The sequence below is a fragment of the Ictidomys tridecemlineatus genome, chromosome 7 (assembly GCF_052094955.1).
Source record: "Ictidomys tridecemlineatus isolate mIctTri1 chromosome 7, mIctTri1.hap1, whole genome shotgun sequence".
Classification (NCBI taxonomy): Eukaryota; Metazoa; Chordata; class Mammalia; order Rodentia; family Sciuridae; genus Ictidomys; species Ictidomys tridecemlineatus.
The window spans coordinates 135,467,718-135,485,435 of record NC_135483.1 but is presented as its reverse complement, the minus strand read 5'-3'; the positions used below and the strand labels follow the sequence as shown (position 1 = coordinate 135,485,435).

The following is a 17,718-nucleotide window of genomic DNA, read 5'->3' as shown; positions in this document are numbered from 1 at the left end:
GCAGTATTACATTTCAGTGGTCCCCATCAGAATTGCATTTCCTGTTTCTCTAAGTTTTAAATTATGCATGAATTGAAATTCAAATATTATTTCCACAGGCTTTTGAAGATATATATATTGAAAAGAAAAAGACCATTAAGATTATTCTGGAGTATGCTGACAAGATATTCACCTACATCTTCATTCTGGAAATGCTTCTAAAATGGGTGGCATATGGTTATAAGACATATTTCACCAATGCCTGGTGTTGGCTGGATTTCTTAATTGTTGATGTAGGTCCCTTGGAGTCAATTTTAAAAGGCAATATTAAATTTATTCTTAAAATGTGTTCTGAAAAAAATCTTCATGGATATTACCTATTATCATATTTTAATTTTGTTAGCTTCATGTATTTTCAGGCCATAGGTATATGTTTTTAGAAATGTTAGTACAACTAGAAGAAATATATTCATGAGGAAAACCCTCCAATGAAGGGAGATTCTCTTCTGTACCATTCTAGCATTTATAGTGGACTTTTGCATATGTTTTCTGTAATCAGAGGAAATGTAATTTTTAAAATATATGATCTGAATATCATTTCTGTTAAGATTAAGAACAAAATGAAAAACTAGAGGGTGGTTAAATATCACAGATTTATCACAAATTAAAGACAAAAAAATACTAATCTGTCACAATATAGAATTAAAAGACGCAAAAGGATAAAGAATGTATCAAGTTGTCAGATCAATGAGCTGAAATTTACGTTAAAAAAAATGGTTGCTATGGCCCACTGGCTTTATATTGGGGGAAGGAAAAGAAAGGAATTTCAAAATGCTTTGTTATAAGGACAGAGAAAACTGAAAGAAGTCTCGATTTATGTTCCTGTCTCAAACAACAACTGCCCTTTACCTCCAGAATGGCAGTAAAGCAAAGTAGCCATTAATAATTTCAAATGATAAATTCAAAACACTGCTGAGTACTTGAGTGTTAGAAAATACATAAGCATACTATATGTATTATTTTTAAAAATATGAAACTATTTTTACAGGCTTCTCTTTGAGATAATTGGGAAAGAAATTTAAACTAGTTTATGTGATGAAGGAATCTAAAATAGATACTAATGGCATACCACCCATTGTTAATCATTCATTTGTATTTGGTGTAATTTATTTTATACTTTCATGATCTAATTTAATATATATTGATATATTTTATATTATTGGAAAAGGTATGACCTTGTTCACCCTCTTTTATTATTTTCAGGGTATGTTCTCAAATCTTTTGCATAGATTTTCAGAAATCTAGTCTTTGTGGTTAGGAAAGAAATATCCAATACTCAGTTAAATATTTTTTAAAAAACGCAGTTTTTAGAGAGTTATTTTCTATATGATGCCTGGAAAAATTAGAGTGCCACTTGAAATTTTTTATACTACCAATAAATGCTTTAACATTCAAGGGTGTACATGATCACTGTTTTCAAAAATGATAAATTAATATAGTATCATTCATAGATAATTATAAATATAACCATAAACAGCAAATTCTTCCCACAAAATCAAACCAAAGCTAGTCATATTTATTCAAGAGTTCAGTTTATCAACTATTATGTGAATCTCAGTACTTTTTTTTTATATACTGGGGTTGAATCCAGGGCTCTTTACCACTTAGCTAAGTCTCTGATAATTTTTATTTTTTTAGTTTGAAACAGCATCTTACTAAGTTACTTACGAGTCCACTAAGTTGCTGAGGTGCCTTGAATTTGCAATCCTCCTGCCTCAGCCCCTTGAGTCTCTGGGATTACAGGTGTGCACCACCACATCAGCCACTCTTTATTTTTCAATAGCATAAAATATGAAACACAATATCACTTTTTAATATAAATTATTCACAATTTTTTCAGTGTACAGCATTTTCATTATACCAAATGTAGAATTCTCACAGAATTTTGTTACTTTACGTTAATGACTTTATACTGTTTTTATTTACCTTTAATAAATAAAATTGTTTAGTTACCACCCAGAGAAAGAAAAGTCATAAAATGAATCCTTTTTGTAATAGAATGCTTTTAAAGGAAAACTAAACAAAATAAGAAAAAAAAACAAGAAAAGGAATATAGGTTATTTTTTCACTTAAACTTTTAATACAATTGGGTTTTTTAAGTCAAAAATATTTAAGATACTTTAAAACTTTGAAAATATTATCTCAAGTATACACATTTTTCACTCAATTTATGACAAAAACATTTATAAATACAGTTTGATTTCTTTTTAATTAAGAAATGACTGTTTAAAACAAATTATTTTGTTTTATACTTGAAAATCTGAACTTAGAATCTCAATGTGTGTAATAAAATGTTTAGGAATACTTAATGTATAGAACTCAGGAAAGCATATGACTTCAATTTGAAATGTTGTTTTTTGAAAACAGAAATATACATGTGTACAGTATTTAATAATACATAACCTTGAGAGTAAGTTCCACAGAGTATTCTGGCTGATAGAGATAGAAATCTAGGAATATAGATTTTGGAAATGATTGATTTTTCTTTTAAGACAGGATCTTAATATGTTGCTTAGGTTGTTGCTCTGGCTGATCTCGAACTTGTGATTTTCTTGCCTTTTGTTCCAAAGTAGCTGGGCTATAGGCACACACCCCTGAACCCAGCCTGAATATTTTTATTTCTCAAAAATTGAGAAGCTTATTGTCAACAGTCATCCTTAGAGTATAATGTCTGAACCAAAAACATAGGCACATGTATGTAGGAACTCATTAGGGGGTAAATTCTCAGAACCCCTCCAAAATCTACTGAATCACAATCTTTGGGACTGGGAACCAGCAAACTGTTGTAACAAGGTTTACAGATTAATCTAATGCATATTCAGGTTTCACAATCACTGATTTGATTTTCTGTTCAGAGGATGGACTCTTCTGGTTTCTACAAGTTTTTGATTGTTTGAAATTTACTTGATTGAGTATTATAAATTAACATGAGCACATATTTGTGTATGTACAAAGGTATGCATAATTTGCTAGCTGGATAGATGCATATATAGAAAAGCATATAAATATTCTCAGGCACAGAGTATACTGTAATTTTTTCAACAATGTTCCTATATTCAATATCATAAAACTGGTTTAACAGTGGTTTAGAGTACTGGTCTACTACTTCTAGAGGATATTCAAATTGTAATCAGTGTTTTAAAACTTTTGTGTTTTTTTTCTGATTAAAATGGGAATATATTTAGTTTTTAAGTGTACTGTAAATAGAAAATAATGACCTCAAATGACTGAATTTAACAATGATAAGAGAAGCAATTTAATTGGAATGGAAGCAATTAGTTCTATCAGTTATAAGAAATTTAAGAGAAAATGCAATATCACATTTAGTTCAATATTCTGAAGTAACTACCTAAGGTCCAGCACTTTCAAATCTTCTGTTTTGTAAATCAGCTGACTTGTCTTTGAGTAACAGCAACAGTGACTTGGGAGCAATGATTTTTTTTCAACTCCTTAAATAATTAAATATAAGGAAATTATCTTTGAAGTGTTCCTCTTCTTCCCTGACAAACCCAAATCTAGTCATTACCTCAGTTCATAGTGAAAATATTTAAGACATTGTTCTTCAGCATTATCTGTGGCTACCCAGTGTAAAATAAATAAATATTTAAGTGGAATTTATCCAGAGACTAAAAACATTTACAGATCCAAATCCAAAGCCATTGAGGAAATCATTTTTTGTTGTTGTTGTTACTAAAATATATTTTGATTTCTGATCATGTTCTTTCTTCTGAAATAATTTATGGTTAGAGCTTAGATTCCTGTTAGATACTGGCATGGATGGTCATTGTGATTGGTCTACCTAACACAATAAAGTTTTTACATATTTAAGTTTATGGTGAAGCCAATGAGACCACCTACTCTCATTCTCTGTTCAATATAATTGAGAATTTCTTCCATAAATTATTACAAGGTAGATCTTTAGTGCCAATCCTGAGAAACTGAAGGATAGAAATATTCTGTCAGGAAATTTGCCTCTTCTCAAAATCATGAGTCTTCAGATTGTTTTTGAGTAAGTTTTATATTCAGGCTTAGATTTAGTTTAATGTGACACTTTTGTGTCAGTTACAGAATAAACAAACTTTGTTAGGCAGTAGATGTTATTTCAATTGAAACTTTTATAGTTGTTCTAATAAAATTTTCACTTTAAATAATCAAGTGCATAACCATCAATTAACAAAGTATGAAAATTATTATTTTTTTATTGATTGTTCAAAACATTACAGAGCTCATGATATATCATCTTTCATACATTTGACTCAATTGGGTTGTGAACTCCCATTTTTACTCCAAATACAGATTGCAGAATCACATCTGTTACATACTCACATTTTTACATAATGGCATATTAGTGACTGTTGTATTCTGCTACCTTTCCTATCCCCTACTATACCCCCTCCCCTCCCCTCCTATCTTCCCTCTAAACATCTTTCATTTCATTATTATTATTTTTGGTTAACTTTCCTTGAAATCTAATTTTGGACAATGAGATAATTGTGTAGAAAATTATACTGTTCTTGTTGAGCTTCTCTGAGCATTGAAATTAACTTTTCTTCTTGATCCTTTATCAATTTCATTGAAATAATTAATGAAAAATGTTATTTTTTATAGGTTTCTTTGGTTACTTTAGTTGCAAACACTCTTGGCTACTCAGATCTTGGCCCCATTAAATCTCTTCGGACGCTGAGAGCTTTAAGACCTCTAAGAGCCTTATCTAGGTTTGAAGGAATGAGGGTAAGAAAATAGTAAATTTGTCAATATAAAGTTCTTATTTTTAAATTGGATATTTATAGTGTAAAAATGAATGTGTATGTAGTAATTTTGGACTGTTCATTTACATGCATATACATACACATATGTAGATATGGGCTGTTTATAGTAAGTGCAATATACACATATATACAGTATTTTAGCACTTTTTTAAAGCAGAAGAATGAATTGAGACATTAATTCTTCCTAGACATATTATTTTTAGGCAATTGGATGATGCAGATAAGTGACTCTTCCCTTTGCAAATGGAAATCTGTTTTCTAAAAGTCAAGTGAAAAGACCTGACACCAACTCTGATATACAATTTGGGGACTTTCCTGTATCAAATGCTCAAATAAAGTTTATTTGGAACTACCCCATGTGGCAAGCATAAGAAAAGACAGGGAAGTGAAGTAACATTGGCCATCACGTTCAATTTCATATTTAAAATAATGGTTCAAAGTTAGTGGAATTATGTCAAAATTACATTTAAAGAAAACTAAAGCTCTGAAAAATTACTTTATTTACACTAGGCTTCACAGGACCTAAAACAAAATTTGTTTAGCAGAGACAAACAAGATAAAATAGATAACACCTATGACCAACCCACTTTTAAAGTTGCTTTGAATCAACAAGTTAATGACACACACAGAGGGCAGTGACTGAATTTTCTATAATTAGTTCATATCCTCATTTATTGCTATGCTTCTGGAATATTTTGCTCTGATTTGCAACTATTTTCTCATACCTCTTGTTCTCTCAGCCTGGAATGTTCCACCTTGCTTCCTCAATCCCAACTCACCACTTGATGCAGCAAACACATACCTACCTTGAACCTTAATATTAATTTGCCTTGTCTATTCACCATCAAGAATAACTGCACATCCTTCCTCTATGATTACACCCCAAACTCCCATTATATTGAATGTTCCTTGTTTCCCTGACTGCCTTTCTACCTATAGTCTCAGACCAATTTCATGCAGAGAAAAGTCTAGCTCACTGATTTTCTAACTGTGGTCACCGATCAGCTATCAGCATCATCTGGCAATTTACTAGAAATGAAAATCCCTGAACCCCAGCCCAGACCCTACTAAATAAGAAACTGAACTCAGAAATCTGATCTTTAACCAGCCTTATGTGAATATTACTGATCCTTCAGCCTAGCAGTTCTCACTGATAGCCCTGTCAACCTAAGTCTTATGGTAACCTCTACTACTTAATATATCCAGTTAATATGACTTTCATGTATAGAAAAGAGATGATGACTATATAAAAAAATCATAAGAAAAAATGAAATGCTCTTTATCATATAAAAATCAAAGAGTTACATTTCATTTTATGCAGAAAGAAATTCTTGACATTCATTTTTTGAGCATTAGTAGAATGTCACACTCCATCTAGGACTTAGGAGTGATCCTTGGATTTGAGGAATGTTATATGGCATTTTTATTAACAGAATATTCTTGTCCCTGCAAAACCATTGCCTTTGGTGATTAAGTCAGTCTATAAATTTACACTGTTTACTCTTTTTTTTTTAATCTAAAATCTAGGTGAATTGGATTGAAAAGAACATTTTAGTGTATTTGGAAGAGCACAATAGCAATTTATGTTTGTTAACTATGTGAAAAGAAATATTTTTCACATTGTTAACGAAACAATGCATTTGAAGCATATTGAAGCTAGTTTCCTTGGAGTCCTGAAACTCTTTAAGCCTATTTATTTTCCCAAGTGGCTTCTAATCAGAGTGATAGGAACATATCTCTCATTGTTTCATTATTACAATTTTTTAACACCAACTATGTGTCAGCTGTTGTGCTATAAAAAAGAACCCAGAGCAATGAAAAATAGGTTCCAGTCCTTCAAGGATTAGTAGAGCAGCTTGTCATAAGACAGACAGGGAAATAGTGTTCTATGGTATCTGCTGTAAAACAGTGAGCATACAATGGTGCAGGAATCCTACAGAGGAGGAAGTGCCTGCCCAGAAAAACTAAGAAGAATTCACAATGAGATAACATTGGAGACAAAAGTGAAAGAATAAGCCCCAAGCCACGGGCAGGTGGGCATTAGTGGTTGAGAAGCACAGAGTTGAGTGTGCAAGGTGTTTTGAGGACAATGAATACAAGGATCAGTGTGCTTAGGCAGTAAGCATAGTGGTGTGGGTAGCTGGAAATGGAGATAAAAGGGTAGGCTTGATGGAAAGTTAGCCATTTTTAACTCAACTCGACTGAAGAAAACATGTCATCTTTCTAAAAAGAAGCACAGTCATAAATGCTTTTTGTATCACTTCACATTCCCATGGAGCCTCTATAGGTCCACGGACTCAAAAATAACTACTGTTCTGGTCACAGGGTTAACAAACCATAGCCCTATGACTGTGGCTAATTGACTGTTTTTGCAAAGGAAGTTGTATTAGAACATAGTCATGCCCATTTGTTTATATCTGATATGTGGTTGCAATGGCAGAGTGCAATAGAGCTCATGTAACCCAATACCTAAAAATGTTGAAAAGTATGTTTGCCAACCCCTATGCTAGATAATCTCATACGTAGTCAGAAAGCCCCAATGTGTCTCCATTTGAAAATGTCTTGAGAGCCTCCTTAATATATTGAAAACAAGAAGGACCACAATGTGATTGTCCTGACACATTATTATCTTCTACACACTTGTTCTCAAATGGGGACTATGGCTGCAGTGTAAGAAGACAGACAATTTTGAAGGATTGGGGTAAATAAGAAAATCTACAGACTCAAAAATGCTACAGAAGTTGTTCTGGAGAAAAATCAAAATGTCGAAATCACTGGTGATCAGTAGCAGAAGAAATGCTGAGTGGCAGAAGAAAAGAGAGGAATTATTTAAGACAAACTATGTATCTTTTTTAAATGAAGCTAACACTATTCTGTACTTGCCCAAGAACTTAGTAAAATGTGTTTTTAGAGATAGATTAATGAATTCAAGAAGATTACTTTTATTTCATAGAAACATAAATCTACAGAGTTCAAACCTTTGAAAGACTCCCAGTTTTATCTCTACTAAGGCATATCAGTAGTTTTTCTGTGTGGGGAATAATTAATGCTGGTAATTCTAGGATTATGAGACTTTAAATGTATATATCATTTTTAATACTTATTTTTATATGTTTCTCTCTTTTCTAGAATGTGCAGATTTTATGGTTTCATCTTATCAATATCAGGTTTTTGGTTTATTATTTTTTCATTTATTTAAGCTATAATATCCTTTTAGTCACTCTGTCTTGTGTTTTTTAATAGTTTTATTGTGTTAAACGTGTAATTTATAAACTCACCAATCACAGAACTCATTTCTCAACGGGTCTTGTCTTGCTTGGCACTCTATTGAAATAGAAGGCATTTAATATATACTCATTGGTTGCTTGATTTGATGCCTCAAATAAAGGTGGTTTTCTGATGTCTTTAATACTGTCTCGATGTTGCCTATTTAACCTTTTTTGTTTCACCAGCCCTAACCACTCTTTCTTTTCTTGAACACTAGGTGGTTGTGAATGCACTCATCGGAGCAATCCCTTCCATCATGAACGTGCTTCTTGTGTGCCTAATCTTCTGGCTGATATTTAGCATCATGGGAGTAAACTTGTTTGCTGGCAAGTTCTACGAGTGTGTTAACACCACAGATGGGACACGGTTTCCTCAAAATCAAGTTGAAAATCGTTCTGAGTGTTTTGCCCTGATGAATGGGAGCACAAACGTGAGATGGAAAAACCTGAAAGTGAACTTTGACAACGTTGGGCTTGGTTACCTGTCTCTGCTTCAAGTTGTAAGTGACCCCGTGCATGAATACTCAGAATTTACTGACTGTTAGGTGAAGGACATAGGACGTTATTTAAATAATTTATTAACTAGAAATTAAAAAATAAAATGCTGTGTAACTTTTAAAATAGAGTTGATCTTAGAACCCTATAAACATGGTTAAGAAGCATAGGTTTCTTGTGTTTGAGAATTATGAACTGAGAGTTGAATGCTATTGCACCATCTGAATATTGCTTCAAAAATAGTAGTTTTTGGACTTCCAGTTTTTTTCCTATGGGGAAATGAGAGGGACCTTCTAGTGGTATAGACTATCCTTAAGAAATGGAAAAAAATATTTCCAAATGTACTCATAAAATTCTCTTTCACTTATCAAAAAATGAAAGTTTATACCCCAAATTCACAGGCAATTATAACAATTTGGAAGTAGAATTAAACTTTAGATTATGATTTGGGAATCTGTCCTCTTTTAAAAACAGAATCTTTATATTAAGTCGGTGCTTGGAAATACAGAAAAACTTACTAATTTAATATTACTTAATATATGTTGTAAGATTAAATAGACAAAACTATACATTTATGGTAGTTTGGGAGCATAAACTTCACATTCAGATTCTGTTAATGTTTTATTTACAGGCCACATTTAAGGGATGGATGGACATCATGTATGCAGCAGTTGATTCTGTTGATGTAAGTATTAATCAACATAACACTAAACTTTACAACTTAAAAAATATCCTTAGTTTACTTCAGTGGTCCTCAAACTATAGCTGCATAGGGCCCTGTGTATGTGCAAATATAACAAAGAACTTCCACCTGATATTAACCTAGTGGTTATGAGTGTAGCGTTTGGAGACAGATCCTGACTCGAATTCTGGTTCTAAGGCTCTGCAATGGTCATTGAACATAATTCTTTACCTTTCTGAGCCTTAGTTTACTCTCCTGTAAAAAGAACATAATTCAGTACTTACCTCAAAGGGTTCTTTTACAGATTCAACAAGAAAATGCAAATAGAGCTCTTAGCATAATAGTGGCAATAAAAATGTTTAATAAATATTAGTTTCTTGATATAAAAATGAAATAATAATTTTAAATAGTTTTTACTGTTTTTATATTTTGAAACACTTTGGTAGATTTTATACAAAATAAATTCCATGGAAAGAAAATTTAAAGATTACTAATTAGTTCATATTGTCACAGATTCCTCTGAAGATATTTTTGTAAACAAATGAAGAAACAATAAAACAAAATTTATCTAAGTATGGTGTTATCCCCTTTATGGGTTTTTCTGGAAATAAAAAACATACTAGAGATCATTTAGTCACTAACTTTTCTACCAATCTGAGAACAAGTACTATATATGGGTAGATTCTTTATAATCATTTGCAGATTACATCTATGTACATAATAAGCATCTGTTAAATTTTTTTCAATACTGATTACATTTTTAAGAATGCCAGGTTAAGCTGGGCATGGTGGCACACACCTGTAATTCTAGCCATTTGGGAGGCCAAGGCAGGAGGATGGCAAGTTTGAGAGATTAGCCTTGGCTAACTTAGCAAAGCCTTAAGCAACTTAGTGAGAACTTATCTCAAAATAAAAATAAATAAATAAATAAATAAAAGGGCTGGATATGTATTTCAGATATAGCTCAGTGGTAAAGCATCCCTTGGTTTAATATCCAGTAGCTAAAAAAAAAATGACCAGGTTAAGCCTCAATAATGCTATGGTTTCTGAAATACCAAGTTTGCCTAGGCTAGCACTGAGGATTGCCTTGTCAAACCACATGAAAAAGAAATGAAAACAGTGACTGCTAACTTTTAAATTTACTTTTAAATTTACTTTATAGGTAAACAAGCAGCCGAAATATGAATACAATCTCTACATGTATATGTATTTTGTCATCTTTATCATCTTTGGGTCATTCTTCACTTTGAACTTGTTCATTGGTGTCATCATAGATAATTTCAACCAACAGAAAAAGAAGATAAGTATTTCAAGTATTTTCATCATTTCCCTGAAAAGAAATGAATGATTATTTTCCCAAAAAATATAATGTGAAAGTTACTTTGGTATCAATTAGTAATTAATTTTGTTAGTGCTTCATGTATTTTTTGAATAATTGACAATAGATACAATTATAGATGTGTTCAATTTTACTCATTTTTGTGCAGAAATAATTTCCTAAATCATAAATTTCTTAAGCAATATATCAACGATTCCATTTTTTTCCAGTGTTCCCTATAGAGGATTAGAAAATTAAGAAACAGTCACTAATTCTTTATTCAAACAACATTTCATAGTTATTTGACTTTCTTCTGAGCCACTATTCTGTGTGGTATATATTAGGTTGGTCCTCTAGTAGGAAGAATATAAATGTGACTTTTGAACTTGAGGAGTTTATATTAGAGCATAAGAAATAAAAACTAAGATTTGTTGAGTTCTATAAGCCAGGCACTTTCCTGGATATTTTTATTTCATTAATTCTCACACTGATTGTGGCTGCCTTATTTCGTTAGGGCTGCCATAACAAAATACCGTAGGCTAGAATAACAGCATCCTGTTCTCTCACCATGCTGGAGGCTAAAAGTCCAGAACCAGTTTTGGCAGGGTCATGCTCCTTCCAAAGCCTCTGAGGGAAGGTCCTTTCTCCATCTGCCAACTTCTAGTAGCCCAGGCATTCCAGGGTTCCTGGAAGCATAACACTCATCTCTCTGTCTGTATCTACATACTAATCTCTGTGTCTTCCTCTTCATCTATTAAGGACAATACCAGTTGTCCCTATTAGAGCAACTACTGAATATTGGATTAAGCACCCCTCCACTTCCCCATGACTTCACCTTAATTTAATTATACTGCAACCACACAATTTCTAAATGAGGTTAACTTTCTGAGGTACTAGGGGTTAGGATTTCAACATATTTTCGGGGGGGTGGGGCGCCATGATCCAATGCAGAATGTCAAGTTTAATGGTAATATTATTATAGACAATATCTTAGAAATGAGGAAAGGCATAGAAAGGTTAAATAATTTACTTTAAATTATACGTCTAGAGCTAAAGGTGTAGCTCAGAAACACAGCATTTGCCCAGTATGCACAATGCCCTGAGTCTAATCCCCAGCACATTAAAAAAAAAAATTACACATATAGTAAGCAATGGAGTTTATTAGAATCATTCGTACATCCCCTGAATCTTGAACATTTGGTCTATTCATTCAGGCCGTCTATTTTACTATATTCCCAAATATTATGATATAAGATCATAATGAGTAAAAACTAACAACAATGAAAATGTACATGAGCAGTCAGCCAAAAAGTGGATACAGCTATAAAAACGTCTATTCAATGTGACACTTGAGCAGACCCTAGAACATAAATTAGAAGATAGGCAGCAACTGGGAAGTAAAAAGATGATAATCCATATGAAGGGATCAGAACTGTGGAAGCTTATGCCCAGTGATGATTAAGGAGGCAGCCATTTGGGAATAATAACAACCCATCCAGTCTGTATGCAGATTAGAATTGTGAAAGAAATAACAAAAAAAATGAGGTTTGGGCCTTTTTAAAAGCAGATATGAGAAATCATGTGAGATAATTTTCAGCAGGAGCTGATATATCATTACAACAAGTACCTTTTGAACAACACCTTGATAATTAGGACTTATAGTTTTATCCTGCATAAAGTATCTCACATGTGTAATCTATAAGACATTAGTATCCCTAGTTAACCTCTCAGAGATGTTATGTTATTTGTATATAATCAGCCATAAAATAGTTTCATCATAAATCTAACCCCAGAGCTCCTTTTTCCAAAGACCATGAATCTTAACTTCCATAAAAACTTATCTAGCTAGGCATATTGGCACATGTCTGTAATCCCAGTGGGAGAGTGAGGCATGAGGATCTCAAGTTTGAGGCCAGTCTTAGCAACTTAGTGAGACCCTAAGCAATTTAATGAGACCCTGTCTTAAAATAAAATAGAAAAATGACTGGATGTAGTTCAGTGGTAAAGTGCCTCTGGGTTCAATTCCCAGCACACTGCCCCCACCCCCACCACAACCAAATTAATCTAGCAGTGATTCACAGAATAGTTGATGAGAGACAGAGGTTAGTTCAGACCCTATTTTGCCAACCATGTGGGCCATACCGTATAGTATCCAAAATAGTCCTTTGTGGCAATGAAGAATAGGAAGTATATTCAGTCAAGATATTTTAGGTGGTGGATTCCATAGTTTGCTGATGATTTGCAAGAGCATAGAGTTTGAGTATTGTTTCTTGTCAAGTAACTGTTTACTCTGCCTGTGGCACCTCCTCCAGGAAAAGAGATCTTTGGAGGATGAAGAGAGGGCATGATTTCAGATACTGGCTTTCTACCTAAGAGGATAGATGTATATGCATTGAAATGTCATTAGTGCATATGATCGACTACTCACAAGCACATGAATAAGTCTGTTGAACTTTAAAGACCATGTCCCCCCCCCCCCCCCGCAATGCAATGTTGCCTCTTAATGTTTTTAGCCTTAGTACTTTGATCTCACCTTCTGGATCTATCCACATCTCTTTCTGCTAACCAATCCCACTTTACTAGATTTTTCAGCTGTCATCCATGTTAGTACTCTCTTCATCTTTAATAAATTCATGTGACGATTGGATTTTAATAGTTAATCATAAGTGTCTTGTGGAAAATTAGAATATAAATTATTAATGGGTTCAAATTATAAACTGAAAAACTATGGGAAGTTATTAATTGGGAAAATTATGTGATATATTTACAGACATGCCTAGTACAAACCTGAGCACTTGAGTAAACCTAAGGAACAACAACCCCCTTCAGTAATTATAGTCTTATTGTATAGGATAATAGCAACTATTCTACAGCATGTTGAGTATCCTTTCTCTAAAATGCTTAAGACAAAAAAAAAGTTTTGGATTTCAGAAGTTTTTCAAATCTTGGAATATCTGCAAATGTGTGTGTGTGTGTGTGTGTGTGTGTGTGTGTGTGTGTGTGTGTGAGAGAGAGAGAGAGAGAGAGAGAGAGAGAGAGAGAGAGAGAGAGAGAGAGAGAGAGATGAGAGATACTGGATACTGAAGATGGGACACAAGGCTGAATGCAGAATTCATATACATTTCATATGCACCTTATACTCTTAGGCTGAAGGTGATTTTATACAATATTTTCAGTGCATCTGCTTTTTTTTTTTTTTTGCTACATGATGTCAAGTGCAGTATCTTCCACTTAGGGTATTTTGACAGTATTTGAAAAATTTCAGATTTTAGAGCATTTAGGGATGGCAAACTTTGCTTGTCAAGTACCAGTATGATGCTAAGTGTTCAGCATATTCTCTCACAATTGATCCTCTTAATAAATGAATGATGTAGCTATCCTATTAAGAGGAGGTGATTTGCATGTAAAGAGATTTAAAACCTACCTGGGAATAAGAGAAAAGCTTTGAATAAAGTTGGTAAAACATCAAAACTGCAGTTTTAATTACCAAGTAATACCTTACGGAGTATCACACACCAGTAGACCAGCCTGACTTAGAGACTCTGTCACCTAGCTTTTTGCACGAAGGATGCATTTTGCACAAGACCTATATAATTGACAATAAAAAAGAAACAAAACAGCAAGACTGGGTTCTCTATTGGAACATTTCAAAATTTCCTCTTAGTTTTCTCCCACCCTTCATCGTATTGACAACCAGGCTATGATTAGAAGAAGACACAAAATCTGCTACTGTGATTTTCACTTCTAATTCAGAGTTCTTACTTGATATGTTCCCACTCTCCCCTGATAAGTTTTCAACATGCTGTGATATTCAGCCCCACTAATAAACAATTTGGAAAGCTGGGGCATCTCTTGACTTTGGCACAAGGCTCTGTCTCATGACTAATATTGGTAGATACGATGAATGCTAAAATTACATGAACACTGCATATCCACTAGAGGAAAGTAAATTAAAGCACTTTAAGAACTCTCTAAATCTGGTTATCATAGGTGTTTGATGAATAACTAATGTGGTGTAGCAGGAAGCTGAATGTTCCTTAACCCAGGAGAACTGAAGGGAGGCCATAACTGGGTCATCTTCAACCTAGGACCCTACCAATTAAAGAAGAATTTGAGAACTACAATTTCTCAAAACTGGATTATTCTATTAGAATATTCTAAATTAGAATGCATTATTATAATTTTTGAACCAATCTAGATGCCCCTATATACATGTATAACTACACTACTGGTGTGACTTTAATAGGTGATACTATAGACCAGTGGGGAATATGTACATATCTGTAAAAATCACAGAAAACCTCAAGAAATTAACAAAAGTCTAAAGGAATAACCAAAGCTTTTACACCCCCCCCACACACATGAGATTTCATCTTTTCCAGTATGGAGAAAAAAAAACCCTCATTTAAATGTCAACTTTTTACTATAAAGTCATAATGATTGTATTTTCTTTCTTATAATCAATCAGAAAGTCTTTCAGTTCTTACCAGTTCATTATTGTGACTTTCCTTAATATCAAGAATTTTATTGTGCATAATGGTATTAACTAATAAAGCATGAATATGGCAATTCATGTTTTGGGATGTCATAAGGAGTTTCTTGAAATACAGACATAGATATAGATGTGGATACAGACACAGATAAAGAAACATAAATTAACTATTTATTATGTATTCATTTTTCTCTCTTAAAAGAGAAAAATGAATACATAATAAAAACAAATACAAATATAGAGAGAGCTGTTAATAATTTTGGGCTCATACTTCTTATAAGAATAAAAAACACTAACCAGATCATCAAAGAAGATATTTACCACTGTTAGTACTTATAACCCTCACTAACATATTTGTTATTTAGCAATAAAATGCCGATAAGAGAAGTAGATGAAAATATCAGCACATAGTCTGAAATAACACAAGTTAGTACACAAAAAGATAATCAAGCCAATCATTATTATATGTAATGTATATATTTTATGTATGCACATTTCATTATGTATGGATATTCATGTCACTATACTTAGGTAATCCTTTAAGAAAGATTTTGTTTATAGCTACAATGGACATAATAAAATGCATTTTGTTTCTATATTAATTTATTTTTTAACCTGTTTTAGGACCAGAAAAAGAAGTCATTCAGTGATTCTGGTTTTAACTAGATGTGTTTTATTTCTTTACCTTGGAGGTCAAGACATCTTTATGACAGAAGAACAGAAGAAATACTATAATGCAATGAAAAAGCTGGGGTCCAAAAAACCACAAAAGCCAATTCCTAGGCCAGGGGTAAAAGAATGCTTTATATTAACATATATGCATATATGTGAATTTTAAAATTATATTTAGTTGCTAATGAATATTTAACTTTATAGATGACATCTGAACACTTCTCTAATTTCCACATTATTCTTGTTTCTTATAGAACAAATTCCAAGGATGTATATTTGACCTCGTAACAAATCAAGTTTTTGATATTACTATCATGGTTCTGATCTGCCTCAACATGGTAACCATGATGGTAGAGAAAGAGGGACAAAGTGACTACATGACTTATGTTTTATATTGGATAAATGTGGTTTTTATTATCCTTTTCACTGGAGAATGTGTGCTCAAGCTGATCTCCCTCAGACATTACTACTTCACTGTAGGATGGAACATTTTTGATTTTGTGGTTGTGATCCTCTCCATTGTAGGTAAGGCCATTGATTCATCCTTAAATTTTAGTTTTGAATAAACTAAATTCCATATGTGCCCAGAGCAGTGTCTGAATTCTTGAATGTAAATTTACTTTGATGTAAATTAGTACAATGAAAGAATGAAGGAACCTTAGAAACCAAACCAAACTCCTGTTTCAGAACCCTGGGTTCACACCTACAGGCTTGAAAGTCCAAAGTTTCACCTGTTGGGAAGACATAATACCCATTGACATTTAGTTTCCAAGTTTACCCTTAACAAAGCTAGCTAAAATGCTTATTTGTAGATATGTCTTGGAAACCAGTGCAGAATTTGAAATTGCTGCCAGTTTTGGCATATAAGACCTATCTTTTAATTAGTAATATGAATGGCCAGAATATCCATGACTCTTTGTGAAAGTTCTCCCTGAATTTAAAGTCTCAAGAAATGTCAGCATCATTTCTTAGGGCTCAATACTTGGCCCATCTATAAAATATAGTCATTTCTCAACCAACCACAGTAATATCTATGAATCACAATATATACATAACTTTATATTTCTTCCCTTTTCATTATCATGACTTTTTCTTTCTCTTTTTTTCTCATTATCTTTACACACCTAATATTTTAGAATTATATTTATTTTTAGTATTCTAAACTATATGGTAGGGATTATGTAGATCATTTGATACAAATGAAACTTACAGATGATCAAACAAACCCAGAAAGGTTAAAGGTTTCATGTCATAGAGCCACAAAACTGACTGTTACAAAACTTAGAAGAGGCATTTAAAATCAATTATTAACAAATATTATCACCACAAGTGACACTAAAATTAAAATATAAGAAAACAAATTAAAATTTAGGTAGGAATTTTATACTAACACTAAAATAATAATGAAATAATTCCCAACAAGTCAAGAAGACAAAAAAGCATCCTCCTATCACCTCCATGTTTAGCAGTGTTGGCTAATGCCAGCAGATAAGAAAACAAACAGGAACACATGTTAAAACAAGGGGCCAATGATCTTTATCACTCTCCAAATCACTCTAAAATTGATCTGGAAAGAAAATTAGAGTAATGAGGAGTGGCTTCGTATTGCTTGATATTATGACTATGTGATATTCACGATAAGTATCATAGGGTTTCAAAATAAAAGTTCAATGGATTCAAAGAGATAATCCAAAATAAACTTGAAATCATAGAGACCTACTTATTTACTAAGTACAATGATCATGTGAATCAGAGGTTAGTATTTTTAAAAATGAAGTCAACAGAAAATCAAGGGTCAAATGTCTTCTCTCATATGCAGTAGCTAGAGCAAAATAAGGGAGTAAAAAAAGAGAGGGGTTGGATATCATAAAGACAGAAGGAAGATCAACAGAATAGAAGGAGATCGAGGGAGGAAGGACAAAAGGACGAAAAGAAAGAAGGACAAAAAGGAGAGGAAATGCAGAATAAATTTGCTATGTGCATGT

General features: G+C 32.8%; 1 protein-coding gene and 1 long non-coding RNA gene across 11 annotated transcripts in view; one reads left to right on the top strand and one right to left on the bottom strand.

Moving 5' to 3' along the window:
- LOC144365557 (uncharacterized) overlaps nt 1-17,718 on the bottom strand; it is a 133,770-nt gene that overhangs the window by 68,338 nt on the left and 47,714 nt on the right. The gene's annotated exons all lie outside the window — the stretch shown is intronic.
- Scn9a (sodium voltage-gated channel alpha subunit 9) overlaps nt 1-17,718 on the top strand; it is a 174,350-nt gene that overhangs the window by 152,810 nt on the left and 3,822 nt on the right. For 4 of the 5 annotated variants that reach the window (XM_040294411.2, XM_005315699.5, XM_005315698.5 and 1 more), the window contains 7 exons: nt 99-272; nt 4,648-4,770; nt 8,293-8,574; nt 9,201-9,254; nt 10,414-10,551; nt 15,747-15,851; nt 15,988-16,258. In XM_040294411.2, coding sequence (XP_040150345.2) covers nt 99-272; nt 4,648-4,770; nt 8,293-8,574; nt 9,201-9,254; nt 10,414-10,551; nt 15,747-15,851; nt 15,988-16,258 — 1,147 coding nt within the window. The remainder of the gene's footprint in view (nt 1-98; nt 273-4,647; nt 4,771-8,292; nt 8,575-9,200; nt 9,255-10,413; nt 10,552-15,746; nt 15,852-15,987; nt 16,259-17,718) is intronic. The other variant, XM_078017526.1, reaches the window with a different exon arrangement.